Here is a 27,811-nt window from a genome sequence, read left to right as displayed (position 1 = left end):
ATGTCCCCGCAGAAGGACATCTTAGGTCCTACCGCCGACCCTCCAGGCATCTGCGTGCCAGCCAGCCCCTCCTGGTTCCTCAAGACAGTGGTGAGTACCCTTATTCCAGGGCTTTGGGAGGAGAGACAAGGCATGATTCCAGTTTAAAAAAAAATTTTAGTTAACCAAATCAACTCCCAGGCAGTAATAAAGTGTATGCTACGCCCTGCTAGTAATCAGAGTACTGTAAAACACCCCCTTCTGGCATACACAGGGATGCTTTTCCTCGCTATCTCACCCCTCCACCTCCTCATTTAGACCACATAACCAATTGCTATGGATGGGAACATGGCGTCATGGATTTGCCCCAGGATATTAGAGCTGCTGATTTACAAGGTTACTATTTACAATGCGCACACGTTGCATCTGCTTTTGAGGGGTTTGCCAACAGAGCTTCACTCCCTCTCCCCTACAGGGGCCTCTGGTTCCACCACCTACTCTGGGTCAGTTTCTGCTATGACAGCCCTCTGTTACCTACCTAATTATTAGCCATTCCTTATTAGACAATTATTCACCGTTCAGTATCAGTTGATGTGATGGCATGTCTGCAATGTGTGGCTCAGTGGTAATGTGTGGCTCAGTGGTAAAGTTGCTGCCTGTGGTGTTGGTACATGGCTTCTATCCCAGGAATGGAAAGATTAAGTTTGACTTTTCCATTACTTGATCATTTATTTATAAATAATATTTCAGTGAGTGTTTGTGTTTATTTTTATTTTTTAATGTCGGTATACGACGGTATTGCTAATAATTAGTTTTTGTATGACCAGATATATATATATCTTATTTTCTATGCATCCATGGGTTCAGCTTTAACAACGGTGTTTTCGATAATGCCTTCTCAGGGGTTCATTGTTAACTCCGGCATACAAGATAATGACATTTAAGTCGAGTGCGTTTTTATGTTTATACACTGTATACATATGTGTGTATGTATGTGTGTATGTATATATATATATATATATATACATATATATATATATTATATATAAAATCTATATGTATCCGATTCCAACACATCTTGCAGGTGTGCATCAGTAACATGCATTGTGTTTTACCGGTTCATCCACACTGTCATCATCAGACATCGGGTATGCCTTTCGTGTTACCGGTTCATCCATACTGTCATCATCAGACATCGGGTCTGCCTTTTGTTTTATTGGTTCATTCACACTGTCACCAATTTAACATTCATCATCAGACATCGGGTATGCCTTTCGTGTTACCGGTTCATCCACACTGTCATCATCAGACATCAGGTATGCCTTTCGTGTTACCGGTTCATCCATACTGTCATCATCAGACATCGGGTCTGCCTTTTGTTTTATTGGTTCATTCACACTGTCACCAATTTAATATTCATCATCAGACATCGTGTCTGCCTTTCGTTTTACCAGTTCATTCAAACTGTCACCGATTTTTCCGCGTCTTTTGGTCGCTTTGCAGTGAGACATTAATTTATGACACGCCCTTCTTGGATTCCTCTTTTTATATTGAGCCATTTTAGTCCTTTCCTTGAATGGTCATTAATTACGTGACGGGATCTTTCTATAATACACAGCTTGATGATTTAATGCTTGTTAAGTTTATTAATCACCTTGTGTTCCTTCATGTTTGGTCCAGCGTTCCCCTATTTGGAGTCGCACCCTTTGTTATTGGCTTTGTTTATTTCGGTAAGTAATTCACCCAGTGAGTGGGATTTCCTTGTCGTTTTTTTCCTTTCCACAATTTGCCTTTTGTCGTGATTGAGGTATAGCTCAATAGTAAGGGGTATTTTGCACGCTGCGACATCGCTAGCCGATGCTAGCTATGCCGAGCGCGCTAGTCCCCGCCCCCATCGCACATGCGATATCTTGTGATAGCTGCTGTAGCGAACATTATAGCTACGGCAGCTTCACACTCACTTACCTGCCCTGCGACGTTGCTCTGGCCGGCGACCCGCCTCCTTCCTAAGGAGGCGTCATTTATAGGTTACAGTTCAGACACTGTACATTTCACTCATTATATGATGGGCTCCCAGTGCAAGCCTTATTAGTGTGCATGTCTTATGCTAAGCAGCCGCCCCTCCCCTCTAGTGTGGAGGTTGAGTGGCTGTGACATCAGCATCTTGCACCTTGGCTGCAGCCATCTTTATGAGGAAGGCTCACCACATTCTGTGTGTGCACATATCATTTGTCTTGGCTCCTTTTTGGTGTTTTTTTGATATAGTTGTTTGTGGTTTTTCCAAAAGTATTAGCACCCCTGCAATTCTGTCAGATAATACTCAGTTTCTTCTTGAAAATTATTGCAATCACAAATTCTTTGGTATTATTATCTTCATTTAATTTGTCTTCAATGAAAAAAAATTGTCATAAAGCCAAATTGGATATAATTCCACACCAAACATAAAAAGGGGGTGGACAAAATGTTGGCACTATTTGAAAAATCCTGTGATGCTTCTCTAATTTGTGTAATTAACAGCACCTGTAACTTACCTGTGGCACCTAACAGGTGTTGGCAATAACTAAATCCCACTTGCAGCCAGTTGACAGGGATTAAAGTTGACTCAACATCTGTCCTGTGTCCTTGTGTGTACCACATTGAGCATGGAGAAAAGAAAGAAGACCAAAGAACTGTCTGAGGACTTGAGACTCCAAATTGTGAGGAAGCATGAGCAATCTCAAGGCTACAAGTCCATCTCCAAAGACCTGAAAGTTCCTGTGTCTACGGTGCGCAGTGTCATCAAGAAGTTTAAAGCCCATGGCACTGTGGCTAACCTCCCTAGATGTGGAAGGAAAATAAATATTGACGAGAAATTTCAACCCAAGATTGTGCGGATGGTGGATAAACAACCTAGACTAACATCCAAACAAGTTCAAGCTGCCCTACAGTCCGAGGGTACAACAGTGTCAACCCGTACTATCCGTCGACGTCTGAATGAAAAGGGACTGTATGGTAGGATACCCAGGAAGACCCCACTTCTTACCCCGAGACATAAAAAAGCCAGGCTGGAGTTTGCCAAAACTTACCTGAGAAACCCTAAAACGTTTTGGAAGAATGTTCTTTGGTCAGATGAGTCAAAAGTAGAGCTTTTTGGGAAAAGCCATCAACATAGAGTTTACAGGAAAAAAAAGAGGCATTCAAAGAAAAGAACACGGTCCCTACAGTCAAACATGGTGGAGGTTCCCTGATGTTTTGGGGTTTCTTAGCTGCCTCCGGCACTGGACTGCTTGACCGTGTGCATGGCATTATGAAGTCTGAAGACTATCAACAAATTTTGCAGCATAATGTAGGGCCCAGTGTGAAAAAGCTGGGTCTCCTTCAGAGGTCATGGGGCTTCCAGCAGAACAATGACCCAAAACACACTTCAAAAAGTACTGGAAAATGGTTTGAGAGAAAGCACTGGAGACTACTAAAGCGGCCAGCAATGAGTCCAGACCTGAACCCCATAGAACATCTGTGGAGAGATCTCAAAATGGCAGTTTGGAGAAGGCCCCCTTCAAATCTCAGGGACCTTGAGGAGTTTGCCAAAGAATAATTGTCTAAAATTCCAGCAGAGCATTGTAAGAAACTCATTGTTGGTTACCGGAAGCGGTTGTTCGCAGTTATTTTGGCTAAAGGTTGTGCAACCAAGTATTAGGCTAAGGGTGCCAATACTTTTGTCTGGCCCATTGTGAGGTAAATCCGGAGATATGACGATAAATCATGACATTCAAGTCATGTCAGGAAGCCCTCTCCTGGTGTCACTACCCCCTTCCCTTCACACAACTGGTTTAGCAACAAATCCATGGCCATGTCCTGTGATATGGAAATTAGGTGGCTTTAGGACAATGGATACAGGATGACTCCCTGCCGTCACCCTGTAGTAGGAGCTGCTAGCTAGTTAGCAAGGCTATGGAAATAGCCAGACAGAACGACTCCAGTAAAAAATGGTTCATATCTCGCAAGCCATATCTCCGATAAATATGGCAACCATAACAATGGTGTCTCCGCATGCGGACGATGCTGGCACACCCTTTTTATGGAAGGGGGAGCTTGGGAAATACCCCAGGCGTGATATCAGCCATATGGGAACTCGTAGACAGGTCATGAGTCCCCTCGTTCTGCAGCTAAATTCATAACTGTCACAATGAGAGCATTGGCGTCTGCCTACGACGCTCCCAGGCAAAGTTATAGCCAAAATTCCCTTTGCTGGATAATTCTGATCCATGCAGGGGGAGTGGCAGTGCTTCCCTGTGAGGTCACTAAGGTAGGAGGGGACCTGGATCTGCCCAGGTTGATAACCCTACTTCGGCCATTTTCCAGCGTTCTTCTGCTCGGGGGCCTGGTTGGGACAGACCTGTGAGAGAGCTCCTGGAAACCTGGTCTACAGCGCCCCCCTGTGGCCAGACGCACAAGGTAACTGATTGAATTGCATACCTGTTGTAAACCATGCTTTATCTGTAACTGTACTCTGACATATGTATATTCTGTAGATTCCCTATTGTATATATTGTAGTTTCTAGTGTGCTTTAGGCGATTAAATTATATAATTAATCTTGGGCTGTTCTGTTATCTCGATCTTGAATCCCACGTCTGTGTGTTCGGCTAATAGTTACCGTGAAGCGGTTGGTGGCAGCGAGTTGTGCCAAGGATTATTGTGGGGAGGCCAGTGAGATTCGGGAAGATATTATATATTCCGCCCGCGGAGGTCGGGGGAATATATACCCTCCTCTCACCGGGGACCCTTCAATAATCGGCATAAGTAGTATAGCGGCCTCCTTGCTTATTGTCGGGCAATTCCATAATTGGCCTGACTATAAGAGGGGCGCTAGAGAGCGCGTCACGTGCTCTGTCTGTCGGTCGGGAGGTATAAAGGAGGGGTGACCCCCACTTGTTACCCCCCGATTGTGACGTACTGGTAGCCAGCGCGGGGGATTTCTGAGTGACCCCCCCGGTGGTTTGTGACATATTGGTGGCAAGCGGTGGGATCGAGATAATAGTGTGTGTGAGTGTGAGACCCATACTCCCAGACACTAAAGACTGCCTGCAGCAGCTGTGGCTGCTGGGGTCTTCAGACTAGCTCAACACTAGAGTGTCAGAGTGCAGATACTGTAAGGTGTGTGGAGGCATCAGGTGTCAGTTCTGTGTCAGTGACCAAAAGTCTGCAAGAATGGCTGAGAGCACCAGGAGCAAAGCCAAAGGAATGGCCGATGCTCAGGCCAGAGACGATGAGGAGGTTGTCCACGAGTCCTCCAGGAGCTCGACGCCAGAAAACAGCTCTGCAGAGGACATTGCACAACCGGGCACTGCTGGACAAGATGAGGAGCAGCTCGCCCAAGGGTCCTCAACGAGCCAGACGCCAGCCCTCCGCTCTGCAATGGACAGTGAAGCACCAGGCTCCGCAGCGGGCCGCAGATCACCACGTGCCATTCCACCGAGCCTGGGAGGCTCGGATAGCCTTCTTCAAATGGCTATGGCCCTACGCCAGGCTGGAGACCGGGAGGGCTACAAGGAACTCATGGCCGAGCGTGAGCGGCAAGCAGCGCGTGAAGAGCGCCAGGCAGAGCGTAACTACCAGCTGCAGCTAGCTCAGCTCCGGCCCTCATCAGCCACCCGTGACCTTCCAGACACCAAACTTCCAAAGGTCCGTGTTGAGGACTTCCCAGTGCTGGAGAAGGATGGAGACTTGGACTCTTTCTTGACTGCTTTTGAACGGACTTGCTTGCAGCACCATCTGAACAAGGACCAGTGGGCCAAATACCTGACCCCCCGTTTAAGGGGTAAGGCCCTGGATGTCCTTGGGGACTTGCCTGCTGAGGCAGATCAGGGCTACGACACCATCAAGCGGGCCCTGATCCAACAGTACAACCTCACCCCGGAGTCCTACCGCAAGAAGTTCCGGAGCCTACAGAAGGGACCAAAGGACTCCTGGGCTGACCACCGGCGGGCACTTGCCCGAGCTGCCGACCACTGGACCCAAGGCCTGCAGCTTTCCACCGGACCGGAGATCCTGGACTTGTTCATCACGGAGCAACTCTTGTGGAACTGCCCTGAGGATCTCCGCCAGTTCATCCGAGACCAGAAGCCAAAGGGGTCCACGGCTACAGCTGCCCTGGCCGATGACTACACCAACAATCGGGCTCCTGAAGCCAGGAGAGCGGCCACCAGCAGCACCTGGAGAGGGGGTAAGATGAATTCTGCGACTGCCCCACCTGCCCCTAGACTGCAGGGGGTGTCCCCCTCAACTCCCCTCTCCAGGCCCGTGGCAGAGCCAAGACGGTGCCACCAGTGCAACCTACCTGGACACTTCAAGGCCATGTGCCCTCAGCGTCCCAAGGCCCCGGCTCCGTCCCCGTCCCAAGGGCCGCCCAAGGTGTATTGTGTGGGTGGGGGTGGTGGTAGGTCCCTGGACAGCTTCCAACCTGTCACCGTCGGCCAGTCTGTGACCATAGGACTGCGAGACAGCGCCTCGGAGGTGACTCTGGTGCGGCCTGAGATGGTGTCCCCCCAAGACTTGATCCCTGGAAAAACCCTCGCTGTCTCCGGGATTGGAGGCATTGACCCGGCGCTGCCTGTTGCTGACATTTATGTGGACTGGGGCGCAGGGCGAGGGGTGAGGGAGGTGGGGGTAACTGATCGGATCCCTGCAAACGTGCTACTTGGGACAGATTTGGGGCAGATAACCTCCCAGTTTGGGCCCCAACCAAGGGCTGAACCGTCAGCCCGTACTGACATGACTCCTAACAATGTTAATGTGTTATCTATGAATGATGTAAGGGAGGAGGGAGTGAATTCTGATATTTCTGCTTGCACAGACACCATAGACACACACACAGCTGCAGCTGTGACAGGAGGGGAGGGGGTCAGAGAAAGGTGTGACCATGCCTCTACAAGTAACCAGCCTGTGAGCTGGGATCTGTTGCCCTCTGCAGGGATAAGCAGAGAGCAGGGTGCTGCAGGGGGAGGACCAGTGTGTGGGGTGGGGGCTACCACAGCAAATGTGGGGTCCCCAGAGATTTCACAGCGGGGTTCTGTTGCTGCAGGGGGGGAACAGGCAGGTGAGATTGGGGCCGGTCCAGGAGCGGAAGTGCTCCCAGGTAAGATCTCGGTGCAGGGTTCCCCCACAACCGGGGTGTCAGGAAGCCAGGTAGGTCTGCCTGAACCGGCGACTTGGTCAGGAACGGAGGAGGAGCAGGCACGACCCACGGTCGCAGCGGCTGTGGCCGCTGTCACCCGCAGTGGGAGTGCTGGAAGCCAAGGGGCCTCCCGGAGGTCCGATAGCTCTTCCCCTTCTGACCAAGTGGCAGCCGAGTCAGGTGGAGGCCAGGACACAGGTCCCGGGGTACTGACTGAAGATGTGACAGTCTCGTCGATTCTGGCCACATCTGGTCAGGGGTTTCAGGCAGCGTTAGAAGCTGACGACAGCCTGAAAGCTCTAAAGGAGCAGGCGGCACAGCCTCCCTCGGACTCGGACCCGGAGCGAGTGGTCTGGGACCAAGGACGGCTGTACCGGGCCACGGTCCAGCAGGGTTCACCGGAGGCGTGGCCCAGGGACCGACAGTTGGTGGTACCCTATCCGTTCCGGACGGAGTTGTTGCGGATCGCACATGAGATTCCGATGGCCGGACACCTAGGGATCGCTAAGACCAAGGCCAGGTTAAACCAGCATTTCTACTGGCCAAAAATGGGGGCCGATGTGGCTGCCTACTGCCGTTCGTGTGAAACCTGTCAGAGAGTGGGGAAGGCGGGGCCACGCCCCAAAGCCCCACTGGTATCTCTGCCAATCATCGATGAGCCTTTCAGGAGGGTGGCTGTGGATCTGGTCGGCCCGCTGGCCATCCCCAGCAGCTCCGGGAAACGCTTCATACTGACGGTAGTGGACTATGCCACCCGGTACCCAGAAGCAGTGGCCTTGTCGTCCATTCGGGCTGACAAGGTGGCCACCGCATTGCTGGAGATTTTCTCCCGAGTGGGTTTTCCCCAGGAAATGCTCACCGACCGGGGGACCCAATTCATGTCCCAGCTGATGGAGACCCTCTGTAGGCAAGTCCAGGTGCGACATCTGGTGGCCAGCCCGTACCATCCACAGACTAATGGCCTGTGCGAGCGGTTCAATGGCACCTTAAAGCAGATGCTTAAGATGTTGGTCGACTCCCATGGGCGTGACTGGGAGCGGTATCTCCCACACCTGTTATTTGCTTACCGGGAGGTTCCACAGGCCTCAACAGGATTCTCACCGTTTGAGCTCCTGTACGGGCGACGTGTGCGGGGCCCCCTGGCTCTGGTGAAAGAGGCTTGGGAAGGGGATTTGGCCACCCCTGGAGTGTCGGTTATCGAGTATGTCATGCGCTTCCGGGACAAAATGCAGGCCTTGACGCAACTGGTACACGACAATATGGCTCAAGCCCAGGCCGATCAGAAGCGTTGGTACGACCAGAACGCTTGTGAGAGGACCTACCAAGTGGGTCAAGAGGTGTGGGTACTGGTCCCCGTACCACAGGACAAGCTTCAGGCAGCCTGGGAAGGCCCATACCTCGTGTACCAGCAGCTCAACCCTGTAACGTACCTGGTCACCCTGGACCCTGCCCGTGGAAGGCGGAAGCCCTTCCATGTGAACATGATGAAGGCACATCATGAGCGGGAGGCATGTGCGCTCCCCGTGTGCAACCTGCCCGAGGAGGGAGAAGCGGAAACCCTCTTGGATATGCTAGCCCAGGTTAGGGCAGGCGGATCCATTGAGGATGTGGAGGTTGGCCACCAGCTCTTGGAGGACCAACGGTCCCAGCTGTGGGCCACCCTACACCCCTTCCGGGGGTTGTTTACCAACCAGCCCGGAAGGACTGACTTGGCTGTCCATCACGCGGACACTGGGGATCATCCCCCGATCCGGCGTTCAGCATATCGGGTCTCCCTGGAGGTGCAGCAACACATGCGCCAGGAGATTGACGAGATGCTGAAGCTGGGGGTGATCCAGGCATCCAACAGCGCTTGGGCCTCGCCTGTAGTCCTCGTCCCTAAGAAGGACCGAACCACTCGGTTCTGCGTGGACTACAGGGGGCTCAATGCGGTCACGGTCGCCGATGCGTACCCAATGCCACGCATCGATGACCTGCTCGATCAGTTGGCCGGGGCTCAGTACCTGACCATCATGGATCTGAGCCGGGGATATTGGCAGATCCCCCTGACTCGCAAGGCCAGGGAACGCTCTGCCTTTATTACCCCATTTGGACTGTACGAGTCCACGGTGATGCCATTCGGGATGAGGAATGCCCCTGCCACTTTCCAGCGGATGGTCAACACCCTGCTCAAGGGACTTGAAGGGTACGCGGCCGCGTACCTGGATGACATTGCCGTCTTCAGTCCCACCTGGGAGGACCACCTAGAGCATCTAGCACAGGTGCTCAGGCGGATCCACCGGGCAGGTTTGACCATCAAGCCGGGAAAGTGTCAGCTGGCCATGAGCGAGGTCCAGTACCTCGGTCACCGGGTAGGTGGGAGAACACTGAAGCCCGAGCCTGAGAAGGTGGAAGCCATCGCATCCTGGCCCACCCCCAGGACCAAGAAGCAGGTGATGTCCTTCTTGGGGACCGCTGGGTACTATAGGAGGTTTGTTCCATGCTATAGTAGCCTGGCAAAGCCCTTGACGGACCTCACCAAGAAGAAGCTGCCCTCTGCAGTCGATTGGACAATGGACTGCGAGACAGCCTTCCGGGCCCTAAAGGACGCCCTGTCCAGCCCGCCCGTGCTACAGGCAGCCGACTTCACGCGGCCGTTTGTAGTACAGACCGACGCCAGTGACTTCGGCCTCGGTGCGGTGCTCAGCCAGGTGGACTCTGCGAGCCAAGAGCACCCAGTCTTGTACCTGAGCAGGAAGCTGTTACCAAGGGAAGTGGCCTATTCCACGATGGAGAAGGAGTGCCTGGCCATAGTGTGGGCCCTGCAGCGTCTGCAACCCTATCTATACGGGCGCCACTTCATCGTGGAGACGGACCACAATCCCCTCAGCTGGTTGCACACCGTCTCTGGGACGAATGGGCGATTGTTGCGATGGAGCCTTGCGCTCCAGCAATACAACTTCACCATTCGCCACAAAAGGGGCCGTGACCACGGTAACGCAGACGGGCTGTCCCGACAAGGAGAGGTCGCGGACGGGCGCACGGGGGAACACCGGAGTGTGCTGCCCCCTAGCGCCCTCAAAAGGGGGGAGGTGTGAGGTAAATCCGGAGATATGACGATAAATCATGACATTCAAGTCATGTCAGGAAGCCCTCTCCTGGTGTCACTACCCCCTTCCCTTCACACAACTGGTTTAGCAACAAATCCATGGCCATGTCCTGTGATATGGAAATTAGGTGGCTTTAGGACAATGGATACAGGATGACTCCCTGCCGTCACCCTGTAGTAGGAGCTGCTAGCTAGTTAGCAAGGCTATGGAAATAGCCAGACAGAACGACTCCAGTAAAAAATGGTTCATATCTCGCAAGCCATATCTCCGATAAATATGGCAACCATAACAATGGTGTCTCCGCATGCGGACGATGCTGGCACACCCTTTTTATGGAAGGGGGAGCTTGGGAAATACCCCAGGCGTGATATCAGCCATATGGGAACTCGTAGACAGGTCATGAGTCCCCTCGTTCTGCAGCTAAATTCATAACTGTCACAATGAGAGCATTGGCGTCTGCCTACGACGCTCCCAGGCAAAGTTATAGCCAAAATTCCCTTTGCTGGATAATTCTGATCCATGCAGGGGGAGTGGCAGTGCTTCCCTGTGAGGTCACTAAGGTAGGAGGGGACCTGGATCTGCCCAGGTTGATAACCCTACTTCGGCCATTTTCCAGCGTTCTTCTGCTCGGGGGCCTGGTTGGGACAGACCTGTGAGAGAGCTCCTGGAAACCTGGTCTACAGCGCCCCCCTGTGGCCAGACGCACAAGGTAACTGATTGAATTGCATACCTGTTGTAAACCATGCTTTATCTGTAACTGTACTCTGACATATGTATATTCTGTAGATTCCCTATTGTATATATTGTAGTTTCTAGTGTGCTTTAGGCGATTAAATTATATAATTAATCTTGGGCTGTTCTGTTATCTCGATCTTGAATCCCACGTCTGTGTGTTCGGCTAATAGTTACCGTGAAGCGGTTGGTGGCAGCGAGTTGTGCCAAGGATTATTGTGGGGAGGCCAGTGAGATTCGGGAAGATATTATATATTCCGCCCGCGGAGGTCGGGGGAATATATACCCTCCTCTCACCGGGGACCCTTCAATAATCGGCATAAGTAGTATAGCGGCCTCCTTGCTTATTGTCGGGCAATTCCATAATTGGCCTGACTATAAGAGGGGCGCTAGAGAGCGCGTCACGTGCTCTGTCTGTCGGTCGGGAGGTATAAAGGAGGGGTGACCCCCACTTGTTACCCCCCGATTGTGACGTACTGGTAGCCAGCGCGGGGGATTTCTGAGTGACCCCCCCGGTGGTTTGTGACACCCATTTTTGGAGTTTTGTGTTAAATGATCAATGATTTGATTTTTGTTTCATCCTCTTTTGTGTTTTTTCATTGCAAGCAAAATAAATGAAGATAATAATGCCAAAGAATTTGTGATTCCAATCATTTTCAGGAAGAAAATGGTAGGTAGGTGCTCACTTCTGCCTGCTGGGAGACATGCGGAGGCTCGATGACAGGAGGAGAAGTGGAATAATACAATTTTGTTTTCCAAGACAAAAAACAAGTCCTATTTATCTTTGTTATGACTTATGATACTGAAAGTGTTGAAATTGATCTTTTGAATTCGAATTCCAAGGTCAAACCACTGAGCCTTCATGTACTGATTGTTTCTGTGACGCCCTGGAGCCCAGGGGTCACAGGTCATTACTCGCACACCCCCCCCTCACACACTAGGAAGGTAACACCCGTCAATCAAGCCCTGATTGCCTCTCTCAGTGCTAGACAGACACACCAGGTGGGCGGAGTCAGGCGGAAAGACACGCCCACCGAGGAGTCTGCTGGCCGGAGGCAGGAAAACAGCAGTTAGTTCAGTTGATGTTAGGAAGTGGTAGTAGAGGAGTGTGAGACACAGCGCTGCTCGGGCCTGGGTAGGAGCCCAGGACCGACACACAGTCAGGCAGGCAGATGGCAGGGGCCACCTGCAGGAGACCGGGAACACAACCGGTGGAACCGTAGGGACCTCGACAGGGTTGGAGCCCGCCGGACCCGAACCGGGGAGCCAGCAGTCTACCAGGAAGGGTACTCAGACCCAGACTAGGCCGTAGGCCACCATTAGTCGAATTAACTGATTGAGGTCTGGACCTCCCGGGGTCCTTTCCCAAAGTCCCGATTGACGGCAACAGCCCAACCAGAAAGGATAACAGCCACCGCCAGAGGCCATAGATCCGAGGGCCAGCGCCTGCGGGCAAAGGAACTCCCACGACATACCCGCCGGGGAGCGGACCACCCGTGCTTAGGCACCGTGGTCCACAAGAGCTTAGGTGCAGGAGAAGGAGACCCCTGTCACACCGTCCAGTGCTGCAGCCGGCTGTGGGCCACCCGTCTTCCACCTTGTTTGGTTTACCAGCGCCTCTGAGTGACTTAATTGTCAGTATTACATTAACGCAGCGCACTACAGCACGGCGCCCCTCACCGCACCTCCCCGCTACCGGGCCCCGGGACACACCGCCCCTACCCACGGAGGGGTTAACAACTGAGCTGCGCCCTGCCATCGCTCCCGGGAGTCCCTCCATCCATACCGCAGCGGTGGTGTCCCATATCACCACAACCCGTGGGTGGCATCACAAAAACTACCCCAACACCAGCATCCCCGCATCCCCCGCGTCCAGCGCCAGCGGCCCCCCCTTTCAGAGCGACAAGACCCCCGGGTCCGTGAGAGGCTCGAGCCACCGCCAGCAGTACGAGCACGAATCCCAGCGGCTCGGCGGTCGCAGCCGAGGCCGTGGGGCGGTACATTTCCTTAGGTATATCAGACCAGTTTACTGCTTTGGTAAAAATTTTCTCTTTTTCAGATGGTGTCAGATCCGTGCTATGGAGTTTTTGGCAGCTCACCAGGAGCAGCTCGGAGAACAGAAAGCTATGCGGGTAGAGGAGGACTTGCTTTTGGGTGTTTGGACGTTCATTTGCTGGACCGATTTGCCAAAAGAATGGGGACCTCACGGGACGCTTTTTTTTTTTTACATGTTATTTTTTTTTTTTCATTCTGTGAATAACTCTGCCTCTTCCGTGTAACTTGTCACTATCATGAGTTCCGCGTTGCTTTAGGAGCTTTTATTGGTTTAGTCAGAGGTAATTTCTCGCAATGAATGTGTGCCGCCCCGGTGCCAGCAGCCGGCGCTGCTCGGATCCGGGGCCTACGGTACGGCTCGAGGGGTCACCTGGACCCGGGGGTCGTGCGGACACTCCGAATAAAAAGGAGGGACGTATTTATACGGGGTTTGTAGAATGTTCGTGACGCCACCAACGTGAAGGTGAAGTGGGACACCACCGCTGCTGTTGTGGGGAGCGAAAACCTATATAGTGAAGCGAGTAAATAGAGCCAAAAAGAGTATTTCATATATAAAATTAGAAATCTTTATTGGAAAAGTTAAAAAATATTTTTAAAAAGAAGAGAACACTGACAAAAAGGTTCAAGGTCGCCAAGATTTTGTACATGCAAATATATAGACACAGGCACAGTAATTATTACTGAATGAGACACACAGTTGTCTAAATAGGTGCTACCAAGCAAGTGTGGAAGGAAAAAATCTCCTCAAAGAATTAGAGAAATACAAGAGGGATTGATCCCACTAAGCTAGGGTTAATTGCTCCTATGAGTTTCCCTAGAGATACCCCAAAATTAGGGGAGAGAAAACTTTCACCAACAGGGGATCAACAGTATCTAACTGTGTATAAAAATATTATCAAATCACTGTATTCACCGTATTCATATCTCTGCCATAATGGCATATTCACCATACTCATATCTCTGCCATAATGGCATATACTGGGGCCAACAGACCAACAATGAGTATGATGGGTGAGAAGAAAAAAACAAGTGAACAAAGCCACAAGCGAGCAATAATAAGGGAAACTACAAAATTTGCTTATGAGGAGACCAGAACAAATTCAATATGAAGACCCCATGCATATAATGCTTGCTGCCATACCTGGTTTACATATCCATATGTTCGCCATAAATGGCAGATAATAAAGATAATGGACAGTTGTGAAAGTTGTATAGAAAGGAACTAGTCCAAGGTAAGGCAGCAGCAGAGAGAAATGTAGAAAAAATCCAAAGGGCAGCAGGAGTTTTACCTAAAGTGTAGCGTGTGCTCAATATGGCAGGCCAAGGAACCAAAAAGGATTGCTCGAGGGGTCGCCTGGACCCGGGGGTCGCGCGGACACTCCGAATAAAAAGGGGGGACGTATTTATACGGGGTTTGTAGAATGTTCGTGACGCCACCAACGGTGTGTGGTGAAGTGGGACACCACCGCTGCTGTTGTGGGGAGCACCCAGGGGAGGTGTAATGGCAGGTGGATGTTAACCCCTCCGTGGGTAGGGATGGTTGCCCCGGGGCCCAGTGTCTCTGTGCAGGGTATGGCGTTGGCAGGGGCTTGCACGCCCAGACGGACTGGGGGAGAGTTGTTTACTCACACTGGAAGAAATCACACAAGTCTTTTGGGAAACCAAGGTGCTGGTGGGCGGCCGCCGCGTCCGGTTGTACTCTGGTTCCCCACCCGGGCTGGTGGTTGCCATCCTTTCCTCTGCACTAGTGTTGTTGTGTGTTCTGACTTTCCGGTGTGGAACACGGAAATCCGCTCCCGGCTTGTGTGTGCCTGAGGAGCCGTGCCTGCCTGACGCTGACCCGTGGGATCTACAGGCCCTGGCAGTGGCTCTATCTCTCTTGTTGGGTGGTTGTCTACTTTTCGGGCCTTAGGTTGGGACAGGACCTATAATCCTGCCCTCAATCAGTTAATTAGCTAGGCCGCTGTCTTCAGGGTCCGAGTACCCCCTGTGTGCACAGTTTCCGGTCGGGTCTCCGGGCCGGGTTCAGGGCAGATCAAAGTATTGTACTGCACCTGCGCAGGACATCAGTGCCGGCGCATGTGTGTGACGTGGGCGCGTCATGCACACAGGCTTCAGAAGACGGAGGAGCAAGATGGCAGAGAGAGGAGGCGCCGGTTCCGGAGAACAGCGCCGCCCACGGGGCCAACGAGCACCGCAGCGCCCGGTTTAGGTATTATAAAGTGTTTTTTATGTTGTCACAGCGGCCTGCGCTCTTATATACAGCATGTTAGAATGCTGTATATAAGAGCCCACTGGTGGTGGCTGCAGCTTATAGGCCATAAAACTGGTGACAGGTTCCCTTTAAGCTGAAATTGTTACTGTCGCTGCATGCTGCTTCTTCTAAAGCCTGTACTTCAGCTACTGCTGCTGCTTCCGTGTCTATGGCGAGTTTTGCAAGGTCGGCTTCTAGACGCGCTTTTTCCTTCTTTAATTTCAACTCTTTTTCAGCTAAATGTATGCGTTATATCTGTCGCATGTGTTAGATATGCTTAGAAGGATATTACCATGTATAATGAGTCTGCTGATATGAGTGTCTGTTACGGCCGATATGTTGTAAATCAATGTATCATTTCTGCAAATTTAGAGAACTATTTCCTACCGTATTTGTCTTGGATAATTTCTGAACCCATTCTCTTCCCTCCATTCCCCTCTGTGATGTGGTGCGGCAGGTGAGTTGGAAATAATTAGGACTTGCCGAAGTCTCACTGGTTTCCGCCTAGTCTTCCATATGTTATAAGTGTATGTGATTTTGTGCCGCCCCGGCGCAGACCGGGGTGCTCGAATCCGGGGTGGTTGTGATTCGAGGGGCTGGACCCGGGCTCGGCTAACACTCCAATCCTTGAAAGCGGATATTTACAGGGAAGAAGTTCATGACGCCACCTGTGGGTTGCGGTAATGGGAGTACCGCCGCTGCTGGCAGGAGTACCGGGGCAGATGGTATGGAGCAGCAAAGTGTCAGTCCCTCCGCAGGTAGGGAAGGCCCCGGCCTCTGGGGTTTTGGTGTGGGATATTTGGGAGCGCAGGGTGCAGGGGACCAGGGTACTCATTGTGGGTAGTCGTGGTGCAGGATGAGGATTATAAAGCAGACTCTAAGGCTATGTGCCCACGCTGCGGATTTTGCCGCGGATTTGCCGCGGATTTACCGCGGATTTTCCGAAAATCTGCAGCAGCGGCACTTCCAAGCCATTTCAATGGCATTTTGGAAATGCTGTGTCCATGCTGCGGATTTTTCCGCGGCGGATTTGCCGCGGATTTTGATCTGGAAAAATCTGCAGCATGTCAATTATTGTTGCGGATTTTGGTGCGGATTTTGGGTATAGAATGGGGAAAAAAAAAAATCCGCATCAAAATCCGCGGCAAATTCGCGGTAATCCGCGGTAAATCCGCGGCAAAAATAAGGTGCGGATTTGCCGCGAAAGTCGCGGATTTTCATGCAGAAAAATCCGCAGGTACATTCTACCGTGGACACATAGCCTTACACTGCAGATAAACCAAAGTCTCTATGCATCCAGTCACTACAGAGGAGCCCGTCCGGATGTCCGCTCCCACCGGTGTCACTTGATAGTCCGGACCCTGCCTCCATGCACAATTTTAGTTGTCTGTTGTGGCCCCTTGGCATGAAGCTGTTGGGGCCCCGCTACCTGTGTGTAGGGCAGCTGTGCTCTTCATGGCTGGCACTTGGGATTTCAATTAAGCTATTAAGCTGCTTTATATGGGAAACCCTATCCCCCGCGTTGTGCTGATGCCTTCAATCTTTGAGATCCTAGGGAAGTTCATGAAGATACTCTCCCTCCCAAGTAATTATCAGGACGGATGAACCTGCTCCTGACCTAGGGTCCTGTACCTCGCCGTGCTCGGTACCGGTCAGTTCTTTTGGGGTTCTGATGCCGACAGTCCTCCTAGACTATGTCCATCGCACCCTATCCAATGTCCCCGACTCCTGTGGTCCCGGACCACCGTCTGCGACCCAACCTTGGTTTCACTCCCCGGGAGCTACAACTCCCAGGTCCTCACTATTTGAGGGCTACTACTCAACTGCTCTGCTCTCCACTTCCTCCCTCCCACCAGTCTGCCTGACCCCTAGGTGGGTGGCGCTATCCCAGCCTAACCAATCCACTGATGTGTCTGACAGGTTTGATGTGAGGTGTGGTTGGGATTTGTAGTGCTGATGGTGTGACACCGGTTATTAGGAACCTGGAACCATGGGGGGGGTAGGCCCTGCACCCTGGGTAAAGATTGCAGAACCCTGTGGCACCCTGATATATTCAGAGGCGCCACAATTTTATTACATGGATGCTCTGAGTAAGAGCAACAACTGCTGGAAACGCGTTGTCCGGTGCGATCCTCGTCCTTTACTGTCACCAAACACATGATGCCTTTACAATAGTGATGTGTTGATCTCGAACGATCCAACACAAAGATCCGGCTCTCTGCAGTGAACGAGAGGATCACCAAAGTGAGCCACTAAAATTGCTAAACGGCTCTTTCCCCGCTGAAACCACGCCCACCCGCAGCTAAACCCCGCCTACTCGGCGATCTAATTGGTCCCTTTGTAGGTGGGCGGGGTTCAGCCACGGGTGGGCGTGGCTTCAGCGGCATCACTGTAATTTTAAATGTGTTCACCTGGGGTGAACAGATATTTAATAAGGAGCCGAGAACGAGCTGAATGAGCCGGCTCTTTTTGGTGAACGGAGCCATAGGAACCGGATCACCAAAAAGAGCCGGACTGCCCATCACTAGCATACACTGAGGAGCTGATCATGTGACCCTGACTCCTCCCCTCCATGTGACATCATCACAGGTCCTGTAAGCACAGAGCAGCCATATATCTAGTGTGTGGCTCTGCAGGTGGAGGTAGGTGCAGGGTATTATATATCTAGTGTGCGGCTCTGCAGGTGGAGGTAGGTGCAGGGTATTATATATCTAGTGTGCGGCTCTGCAGGTGGAGGTAGGTGCAGGGTATTATATATCTAGTGTGCGGCTCTGCAGGTGGAGGTAGGTGCAGGGTATTATATATCTAGTGTGCGGCTCTGCAGGTGGAGGTAGGTGCAGGGTATTATATATCTAGTGTGCGGCTCTGCAGGTGGAGGTAGGTGCAGGGTATTATATATCTAGTGCGCGGCTCTGCAGGTGGAGGTAGGTGCAGGGTATTATATATCTAGTGTGCGGCTCTGCAGGTGGAGGTAGGTGCAGGGTATTATATATCTAGTGTGCGGCTCTGCAGGTGGAGGTAGGTGCAGGGTATTATATATCTAGTGTGCGGCTCTGCAGGAGGAGGTAGGTGCAGGGTATTATATATCTAGTGTGCGGCTCTGCAGGTGGAGGTAGGTGCAGGGTATTATATATCTAGTGTGCGGCTCTGCAGGTGGAGGTAGGTGCAGGGTATTATATATCTAGTGTGCGGCTCTGCAGGTGGAGGTAGGTGCAGGTTATTATATATCTAGTGTGCGGCTCTGCAGGTGGAGGTAGGTGCAGGGTATTATATATCTAGTGTGCGGCTCTGCAGGTGGAGGTAGGTGCAGGGTATTATATATCTAGTGTGCGGCTCTGCAGGTGGAGGTAGGTGCAGGGTATTATATATCTAGTGTGCGGCTCTGCAGGTGGAGGTAGGTGCAGGGTATTATATATCTAGTGTGCGGCTCTGCAGGTGGAGGTAGGTGCAGGGTATTATATATCTAGTGTGCGGCTCTGCAGGAGGAGGTAGGTGCAGGGTATTATATATCTAGTGTGCGGCTCTGCAGGTGGAGGTAGGTGCAGGGTATTATATATCTAGTGTGCGGCTCTGCAGGTGGAGGTAGGTGCAGGGTATTATATATCTAGTGTGCGGCTCTGCAGGAGGAGGTAGGTGCAGGGTATTATATATCTAGTGTGCGGCTCTGCAGGTGGAGGTAGGTGCAGGTTATTATATATCTAGTGTGCGGCTCTGCAGGAGGAGGTAGGTGCAGGGTATTATATATCTAGTGTGCGGCTCTGCAGGTGGAGGTAGGTGCAGGGTATTATATATCCAGTGTGCGGCTCTGCAGGTGGAGGTAGGTGCAGGGTATTATATATCTAGTGTGCGGCTCTGCAGGAGGAGGTAGGTGCAGGTTATTATATATCTAGTGTGCGGCTCTGCAGGAGGAGGTAGGTGCAGGTTATTATATATCTAGTGTGCGGCTCTGCAGGAGGAGGTAGGTGCAGGGTATTATATATCTAGTGTGCGGCTCTGCAGGTGGAGGTAGGTGCAGGGTATTATATATCCAGTGTGCGGCTCTGCAGGTGGAGGTAGGTGCAGGGTATTATATATCTAGTGTGCGGCTCTGCAGGTGGAGGTAGGTGCAGGGTATTATATATCTAGTGTGCGGCTCTGCAGGTGGAGGTAGGTGCAGGGTATTATATATCTAGTGTGCGGCTCTGCAGGTGGAGGTAGGTGCAGGGTATTATATATCTAGTGTGCGGCTCTGCAGGTGGAGGTAGGTGCAGGGTATTATATATCTAGTGTGCGGCTCTGCAGGTGGAGGTAGGTGCAGGGTATTATATATCTAGTGTGCGGCTCTGCAGGTGGAGGTAGGTGCAGGGTATTATATATCTAGTGTGCGGCTCTGCAGGTGGAGGTAGGTGCAGGGTATTATATATCTAGTGTGCGGCTCTGCAGGTGGAGGTAGGTGCAGGGTATTATATATCTAGTGTGCGGCTCTGCAGGTGGAGGTAGGTGCAGGGTATTATATATCTAGTGTGCGGCTCTGCAGGTGGAGGTAGGTGCAGGGTATTATATATCTAGTGTGCGGCTCTGCAGGTGGAGGTAGGTGCAGGGTATTATATATCTAGTGTGCGGCTCTGCAGGTGGAGGTAGGTGCAGGGTATTATATATCTAGTGTGCGGCTCTGCAGGTGGAGGTAGGTGCAGGGTATTATATATCTAGTGTGCGGCTCTGCAGGTGGAGGTAGGTGCAGGGTATTATATATCTAGTGTGCGGCTCTGCAGGTGGAGGTAGGTGCAGGGTATTATATATCTAGTGTGCGGCTCTGCAGGTGGAGGTAGGTGCAGGGTATTATATATCTAGTGTGCGGCTCTGCAGGAGGAGGTAGGTGCAGGGTATTATATATCTAGTGTGCGGCTCTGCAGGTGGAGGTAGGTGCAGGGTATTATATATCTAGTGTGCGGCTCTGCAGGTGGAGGTAGGTGCAGGGTATTATATATCTAGTGTGCGGCTCTGCAGGAGGAGGTAGGTGCAGGGTATTATATATCCAGTGTGCGGCTCTGCAGGTGGAGGTAGGTGCAGGGTATTATATATCTAGTGTGCGGCTCTGCAGGTGGAGGTAGGTGCAGGGTATTATATATCTAGTGTGCGGCTCTGCAGGTGGAGGTAGGTGCAGGGTATTATATATCTAGTGTGCGGCTCTGCAGGAGGAGGTAGGTGCAGGGTATTATATATCTAGTGTGCGGCTCTGCAGGAGGAGGTAGGTGCAGGGTATTATATATCTAGTGTGCGGCTCTGCAGGAGGAGGTAGGTGCAGGGTATTATATATCTAGTGTGCGGCTCTGCAGGTGGAGGTAGGTGCAGGTTATTATATATCTAGTGTGCGGCTCTGCAGGAGGAGGTAGGTGCAGGGTATTATATATCTAGTGTGCGGCTCTGCAGGTGGAGGTAGGTGCAGGGTATTATATATCTAGTGTGCGGCTCTGCAGGAGGAGGTAGGTGCAGGGTATTATATATCTAGTGTGCGGCTCTGCAGGTGGAGGTAGGTGCAGGGTATTATATATCTAGTGTGCGGCTCTGCAGGAGGAGGTAGGTGCAGGGTATTATATATCTAGTGTGCGGCTCTGCAGGAGGAGGTAGGTGCAGGGTATTATATATCTAGTGTGCGGCTCTGCAGGAGGAGGTAGGTGCAGGGTATTATATATCTAGTGTGCGGCTCTGCAGGAGGAGGTAGGTGCAGGGTATTATATATCTAGTGTGCGGCTCTGCAGGTGGAGGTAGGTGCAGGGTATTATATATCTAGTGTGCGGCTCTGCAGGTGGAGGTAGATGCAGGGTATTATATATCTAGTGTGCGGCTCTGCAGGTGGAGGTAGGTGCAGGGTATTATATATCTAGTGTGCGGCTCTGCAGGAGGAGGTAGGTGCAGGGTATTATATATCTAGTGTGCGGCTCTGCAGGAGGAGGTAGGTGCAGGGTATTATATATCTAGTGTGCGGCTCTGCAGGTGGAGGTAGGTGCAGGGTATTATATATCTAGTGTGCGGCTCTGCAGGTGGAGGTAGGTGCAGGGTATTATATATCTAGTGTGCGGCTCTGCAGGTGGAGGTGTGTGGAGATTCCCCATTACTGGGCTCAGGCTCCATACACATTAGATGCTGGGGGAGAACAATCGCTCTATAGAAGAGAATTCTCCTGATTGCCCCGTGAAGGATGGATATGGACAGGGACAAGATGGCGGAGAGGATATTACACCTCACCCTAGAGATCCTCTTCCGGCTTACTGGAGAGGTGAGAGATTCTGATGACGTCACATTACATCATTCTTATCTATGGGAATAACAGATGGACAGAACTGGAGAGGTGAGGACTCTGGAAATGTCTGCAGTGAGATTTATTACTGTGTCTCTCCATAACCAGGATTACACAGTAGTGAAGAAGACCTCTAGTGAGCGCTGTCAGGCCCCTGTGTCTGAGGGATGGGGAAGACCCCTGAGCCCAATCATGGGGCCTCCACCTCACCCCCCGATACATGAGGACATCAATGACCAGAAGATCCTAGAAGTCACCTACAAGATGATTGAGCTGCTGACTGGAGAGGTGACACTGCTGGGAATGCTGGGACAGTATACAGTAACGCTATGAAGGGATCGGGGGTGACGGTATCATTGTATGTGTCAGGTTCCTATAAGGTGTCAGGACATCACCGTCTATTTCTCCATGGAGGAGTGGGAGTATTTAGAAGGACACAAAGATCTGTACAAGGACGTTATGATGGAGGTTCCCCAGCCCCTCACATCACCAGGTATAGACAGGACTAAATACACACGGCCTATAATTATCTGTATGTAAGGAATGAATTCAGTCCCTGTATGTGTCTCCTCCAGCTCTATCCAGTAAGAGGACAACACCAGAGAGATGTCCCCGTCCTCTTCTCCCACAGGACTGTAAACAAGAAGATCCCGATGTTCCTCAGGATCATCAGGTAGATGGAGAGAAGGGGCCATGAAATCTCCCTATGATGTGTAGACGGCTGTGAAGGTCTTGTGCTCAGTCTTGTTTTATCCTCCAGTATTATATGTGTTATACTTGTGTAATGAGAGCGGTGGAGATGGCAGGATTAGAGCTGATCATAGATGGGACTTCTCCATCTGTCTGTGACTTTTGGATCACATTTATGCCGTTCTCTACACTGAACACTTACATCAGGGTTTTGACACCAGGTTATCGGACAGAAAGAGGTCACCCCTATCCCATGGGTCAGAAGGTAGCAGTGCACGCCAGCACTAGTTGGATCTGCTTTACCTTCCACTTAGCTGTGCAGACTATCCTTGTGCTGACACTGCTAGGGTTAAGCAGACCCTTGTATCTTTGTTAGCTTACCATCCTGAGTTGTCTCAGCTGTTCTGATTTCTACATTTCTGATCATAGATGTGACTTCTCCATCAGTCTGTGACTTTTACAATATTTGTTTCAGGGGAAAGATCTGCCCCATATTAATACTACAGAGACATATGTGAGGGGTGATGAGCGGAGTAAAGAGGAGATTCCTACAGATAACCGCCCAGGTGAGTAGTGACCACTAAATGCAGAGAAGTCACAGATTCTTCTCAGTCACCGGCTGTGGCTGCTTTATCAGGGTTTTAGTCCGGCCATATCAAATGGTCACCATTCTGCTGCTAGACCACCACATGCTCCTCCACCCAAAACTCTCCCCATTATTTTGGGCATTAGGCGCCCTTATGTTGGAGTGAGATCTGTATCAGCCAGATCTCACAGGTAGGATCTATCCTATCCCCTGAAATTAGAAGACATTGACCCTTAGCAGCCCAGATCTCTAATCTGCAAAGCAAAATGACAGCGTATGTAGAATGTGCAGACAACTTAGAAAATCATGGGAAGAAAAATCTAATCTGTATAGTGGACCCCTAAGGCCCCTTTCACACGTCAGTGATTCTGGTACGTTTGGGCTTTTTTATAAACGTACCAGAATCACTGACATACGCAGACCCATTATAATGAATGGGTCTGCTCACACATCAGTGATTTTTCACTGACCGTGTCTCCATGCGGCGTACCCGCGTGTGCGTGATTGCCACACAGAGACATGTCCATTTTTTTCTCACTGATGTCCCACGGACCATGCAGTGGTGTGGTCCGTGAAACACATGCCAGAAAAAACGTGCTTTTAAAATAAAAATCATTTTTACTTACCCGGCTCCAGCAATGTCCTCTGCAGCCCGTGCAGCTTGCTGCTTCTGAGCCGGCTCATTACTGTCGCGCATATTCATGATGCACGACACAGCCGACCCGGAAGCAGCTGCTGCGGAGGTCAGCGCCGGCCGGATGCTGCACCGCGGGAGCGATCAGCACCATGGAGAGCGGGAGCGCGCACAGGTGAGTTAATCTCTAAGTGCAATCACGGGCCACGGAGAACGGAGCCCGGATTGCACTTAGACAACCCACGTGTGCCGTAATTCACGGCACACGGAGGGACATGTGCGTGTTTTACATGCCAGTAAAAAACGTCAGTGTTTTTCATTGACGTATGAAACGGGCCTTAGAGAAAGTGGAGGGTAATGATGCTGGAGACGTCCTAGATTCTTAGTTTGGTGCCGTGTTCACTAGGTGAGTAAAGATTGATTGCTCTCAGTGGGAGAAACAAAATAATAATCTTGTAGTTGATGAAGAGACCTCAGTAGTCTGGAAAGCTTGCTTTATACATCATTTATTTTATCTTTATTTTCCATTAATAAGTATCATAACTACAAGATTCTTACTGTTTCTCCACTGAGAGCAATGAATCCATCTTCCTAGAGTCTCGGCATCTTATTGATGGATCTTCCTTCTCTCCCTTCTGATGAATGTGCTGATAGGGGCGTTTATATCCAAAGTTCGGCACAGGGTAACTGTAACATATGAGGGAAGTTAGGATTATCCCACAGTGGGTACATGGAGACCAGGCAGCGCACCCACATGATTTCTAAAATGTAACACCTTCATCCCCGGGCGATTTTTAGTTTTTCTCCCTTTTACTTCCAAGAAGCATAACTTTTTTTTTTTTATTTTTCAGTCAACATAGACATATAAGGGATTATTATTTTGCAGGATGAGTTGTACTTTTGAATTACACTATTCATTTTATCATATAATGTACTGAAAAATTAGAAAAAAAAATCCAAGTGCAGTAAAATTGCAAAAAGAAGTGCAATTACACGATTACTTCTTTTTATTTACCATGTTCACTATAAGTTCACATGTTCAGCCTCTGATGGTGAGAAAAGGCTTGTGCTGGGAGGTATCCACCAGATGCTACACCAAAGAGTCTTTGTACTGTGATGGCAGAGGTTGGTGATTGGATACTGACAGTTATTGATGTGGTCGGGTGCAGCTGGGATGGCTGGTGTAAGCAAGTGCATCTGTTATGACAGGCACAGCTGGTATAGATAGACGCAGCTTCTACAGTGGATACTAGGAAACAGACACGTGTTAACACACACAGGATAAGACTCAGCAAGCGGCACGGTCACTGACAACTATCAACGCGTCTCTAAGGATAGACCACGTTGCCCAAGCACCTCCCATAGGGAGAGGATGCCTTAAATACCTATTGCCTCTCAGCCATAGGTTATGAGCAACTTCCGGGTTAGGTGTTTAAGAATATGTGAGCGTGAGCTAATGGCACTCCTAGGAGATATGCCCCGGGAAAAGGTGCAGGACAGTGCAGGGATGCCGGTAACAGCATTACAACCTATTTTATAAATTATATCTTTAAATTTGTATATGTTATTGAAAATAATTTTTGTTCTTGGCAGATGCCTGTATCTGGAGATTAGAGGCAGAAGTGACATCTTCAATTGTTAAATCAGATGACCTTGATATCACACAAGAAATAACTGAACTGAATGCCTCTATTCTAGATATACCATCATCCCTTCACAGCAAAGATTTATCATCTGATTTTATTAAACAAGTCTTACCTTCTGAAGCATCACATACTATTAAGAAAAATAAATGTCACAAAAGCAGCATTAAAAATCAAAGTGCTCTTACAGCACAGAAGCCATTTTCAGCTTCAGAATATCCAAAAATTCACACGGAGAAAATAATTTCTTCAGAATCTGTTAGTTACCAGAGCACTCACACAGGGGAAAAGCCATTTTCATGTTTCAAATGTGGAAAATCTTTTGCACATAAATCACATCTTTTTAGACATCAGGGAACTCACACTGGGGCGAAGCCTTTTTCATGTTCAGAATGTGGGAGATGTTTTAACCGAAAATCAAATCTTGTTATACATCACAGAACTCACACAGGGGAGAAGCCTTTTTCATGTTCAGAATGCAGGAAATGTTTTGCACATAAATCACATCTTGTTATACATAAGAGAACTCACACGGGGGAGAAGCCGTTTTCATGTTCAGATTGTGGGAAATGTTTTGCACGTAAGTCAAATCTTGTTATACATCAGGGAACTCACACGGGTGAGAAGCCATATTCATGTTCAGAATGTGGGAAATGTTTTAACCAAAAATCACAAGTTGTGACACATCAGAGAACTCACACAGGGGAGAAGCCTTTTTCATGTTCAGAATGTGGGAGATGTTTTAACCATAAATCATATCTTTCAAAACACCAAAGAATTCACACAGGGCTGAAATCCATGACATGTTTAGAATGAGGGAAATATTTTACACACAAATGGGTTATTTTTAAACATCACAAATCTTACATGGGGAGAAACCATTATCATATTTAGAAGGTTTTAATTTGTTGACAACTAAGAAAAATTCACATGGCCTACTTGAAGCCTTTTGAAGTAGAGGTAATTAAACATGTAATGCAATTTTTGACCTCCCTACTATCTCCTCTCCTTGGTATTGGTGGAGGAGGTGGGGTGAAGGGAATCTCTCTTTTGTTTTATTGAATATTTCTATTAGATTCTTAGAAACCCATATCCCTTATTTAAGCCTTCCTAATTGGGAAGAGAGTGGCATTTCTAAATTGGCGGCTATTTATAGAGAGTCTCAGTTAACGTCCTTTTTGGTGATGGTTGAGAATTTTTGATTACATTGAAGCTGTCTTTATCAATATCTCCAAGTGAGATTTCTCCTTAGTACTAGATCTGATATTGGGCACAATTCACCTCCTCTCGATCTACATAGACTTTTTCAAAAGGGGAATATAATATTAATGGTGTCTCAATTTTATAGTTTTTTAAGCTCCCCGTTGGAAGATGTGAAGTTGTCATACCTGATAAAATGGGAGCAAGAGATATCTTTCACATTCTTTGCTCAACAATGGTGGGCCACCTCGGAATAGACTTATAGGACGTCAGCTTGTATAAATCACCTAGAACAAATTATATAAATTCATACAAGGTGGTATCTGTTTGCAGGCAAATTGGCTCACATGAACCCTGATTATACCCTTTTCTGTTGGACAGCCTGTCTTCATAAAGGCACATTGGGGCATGTATGGTGGTCCTGTCCTAAAGTTATGGTATTTTGGGAGCAGGTCTTTGATCTACTTTCATGTGTAACTCGTCTTCATTTAAAAATGGATGTTCCACTGGCAATCCTGAATATAGGACTCGATAACTTCCCTGAAAATGTGAAAAACTGTTTTTGCTGATATACTTACCTTGGCCAGACGATGTCAGGCTATAAAGTGGAAACTCCCTTCAGTTCCCTCGGTTGAGGAGCTTGTCAGGAAAATTAATCCTTATTTTCATTATGAGTTTACACTTGGCCATAATGTAGAGAGAAGAAAACGAATTCCGAAAAATTTTCATTTTCATTATAGGCTATTTGTCCCATGGGATTTTGATGTATTTGTATTATTGACTCCTACCTATAGAATAGACCAAATTGGTGTCTTCTCCTTCCCCCTTTCTTTCTTTTTTTTTTTTTTTTTTTTCTTTTCCTTTTTCCTTATTTTGCTTGTGGTGGTTGTTAATATCATCGTAGTGTTACACCGATTGTGATATGTATTGATTGTTATGTAAAAAATTAAAATAAAATATATTTGGGGAAAAAAAATTCACATGTGGAGAAAATATAAATTTGACAAATTGAACAAGAAAACACAAACGTGACAGTAAATGTAAACAAGAAATGGAAAGCACGTTAGAAGTTACATTAGAATTATAATATATACAGTTACTAATAGACGTCTGTTTTTTAAAAATCAAATAAAAAGCAATATTCCATGTGCATCGAGCATTTTACATTGTTATATTTTTATATATTCAATATATGGACAAAAGTATTACAACCCTCCCCCAAAAATCCCCAACATTCCTCCTCCCTTTTCTTCCTTACTCCCAATCTCAGCGATCTGCCATTCATTACAGTTAAGCAGGTTTTATACGTTGCGACATCGCTAGCGATGCCGAGCGCGATAGCACCCGCCCCCGTCGTATGGCCGATATGTGGTGATTGCTGCCGTAGCGAACATTATCGCTACGGCAGCGTCACACGCACTTACCTGCCCTGCGACGTCGCTGTGACCGGCGATCCACCTCCTTTCTAAGGGGGTGGTTCGTTCAGAGTCACAGCGACGTCACAGCAGAGTCACTGAA

General features: G+C 49.4%; 1 protein-coding gene across 1 annotated transcript; it reads left to right on the top strand.

Annotated features, from left to right (window-relative positions):
- LOC142258762 (uncharacterized) lies at nt 1–27,811 on the top strand. Its single transcript, XM_075331364.1, has 3 exons — nt 1–90; nt 22,706–22,796; nt 25,044–27,811. The coding sequence occupies exons 1-3, from the start codon at nt 1–3 to the stop codon at nt 25,907–25,909; spliced, it is 1,047 nt and encodes a 348-aa protein (XP_075187479.1). The 3' UTR covers nt 25,910–27,811.

The sequence above is a fragment of the Anomaloglossus baeobatrachus genome, assembly GCF_048569485.1.
Source record: "Anomaloglossus baeobatrachus isolate aAnoBae1 chromosome 5 unlocalized genomic scaffold, aAnoBae1.hap1 SUPER_5_unloc_1, whole genome shotgun sequence".
NCBI lineage: Eukaryota > Metazoa > Chordata > Amphibia > Anura > Aromobatidae > Anomaloglossus > Anomaloglossus baeobatrachus.
This window is presented reverse-complemented; position numbering and strand designations above follow the sequence as displayed.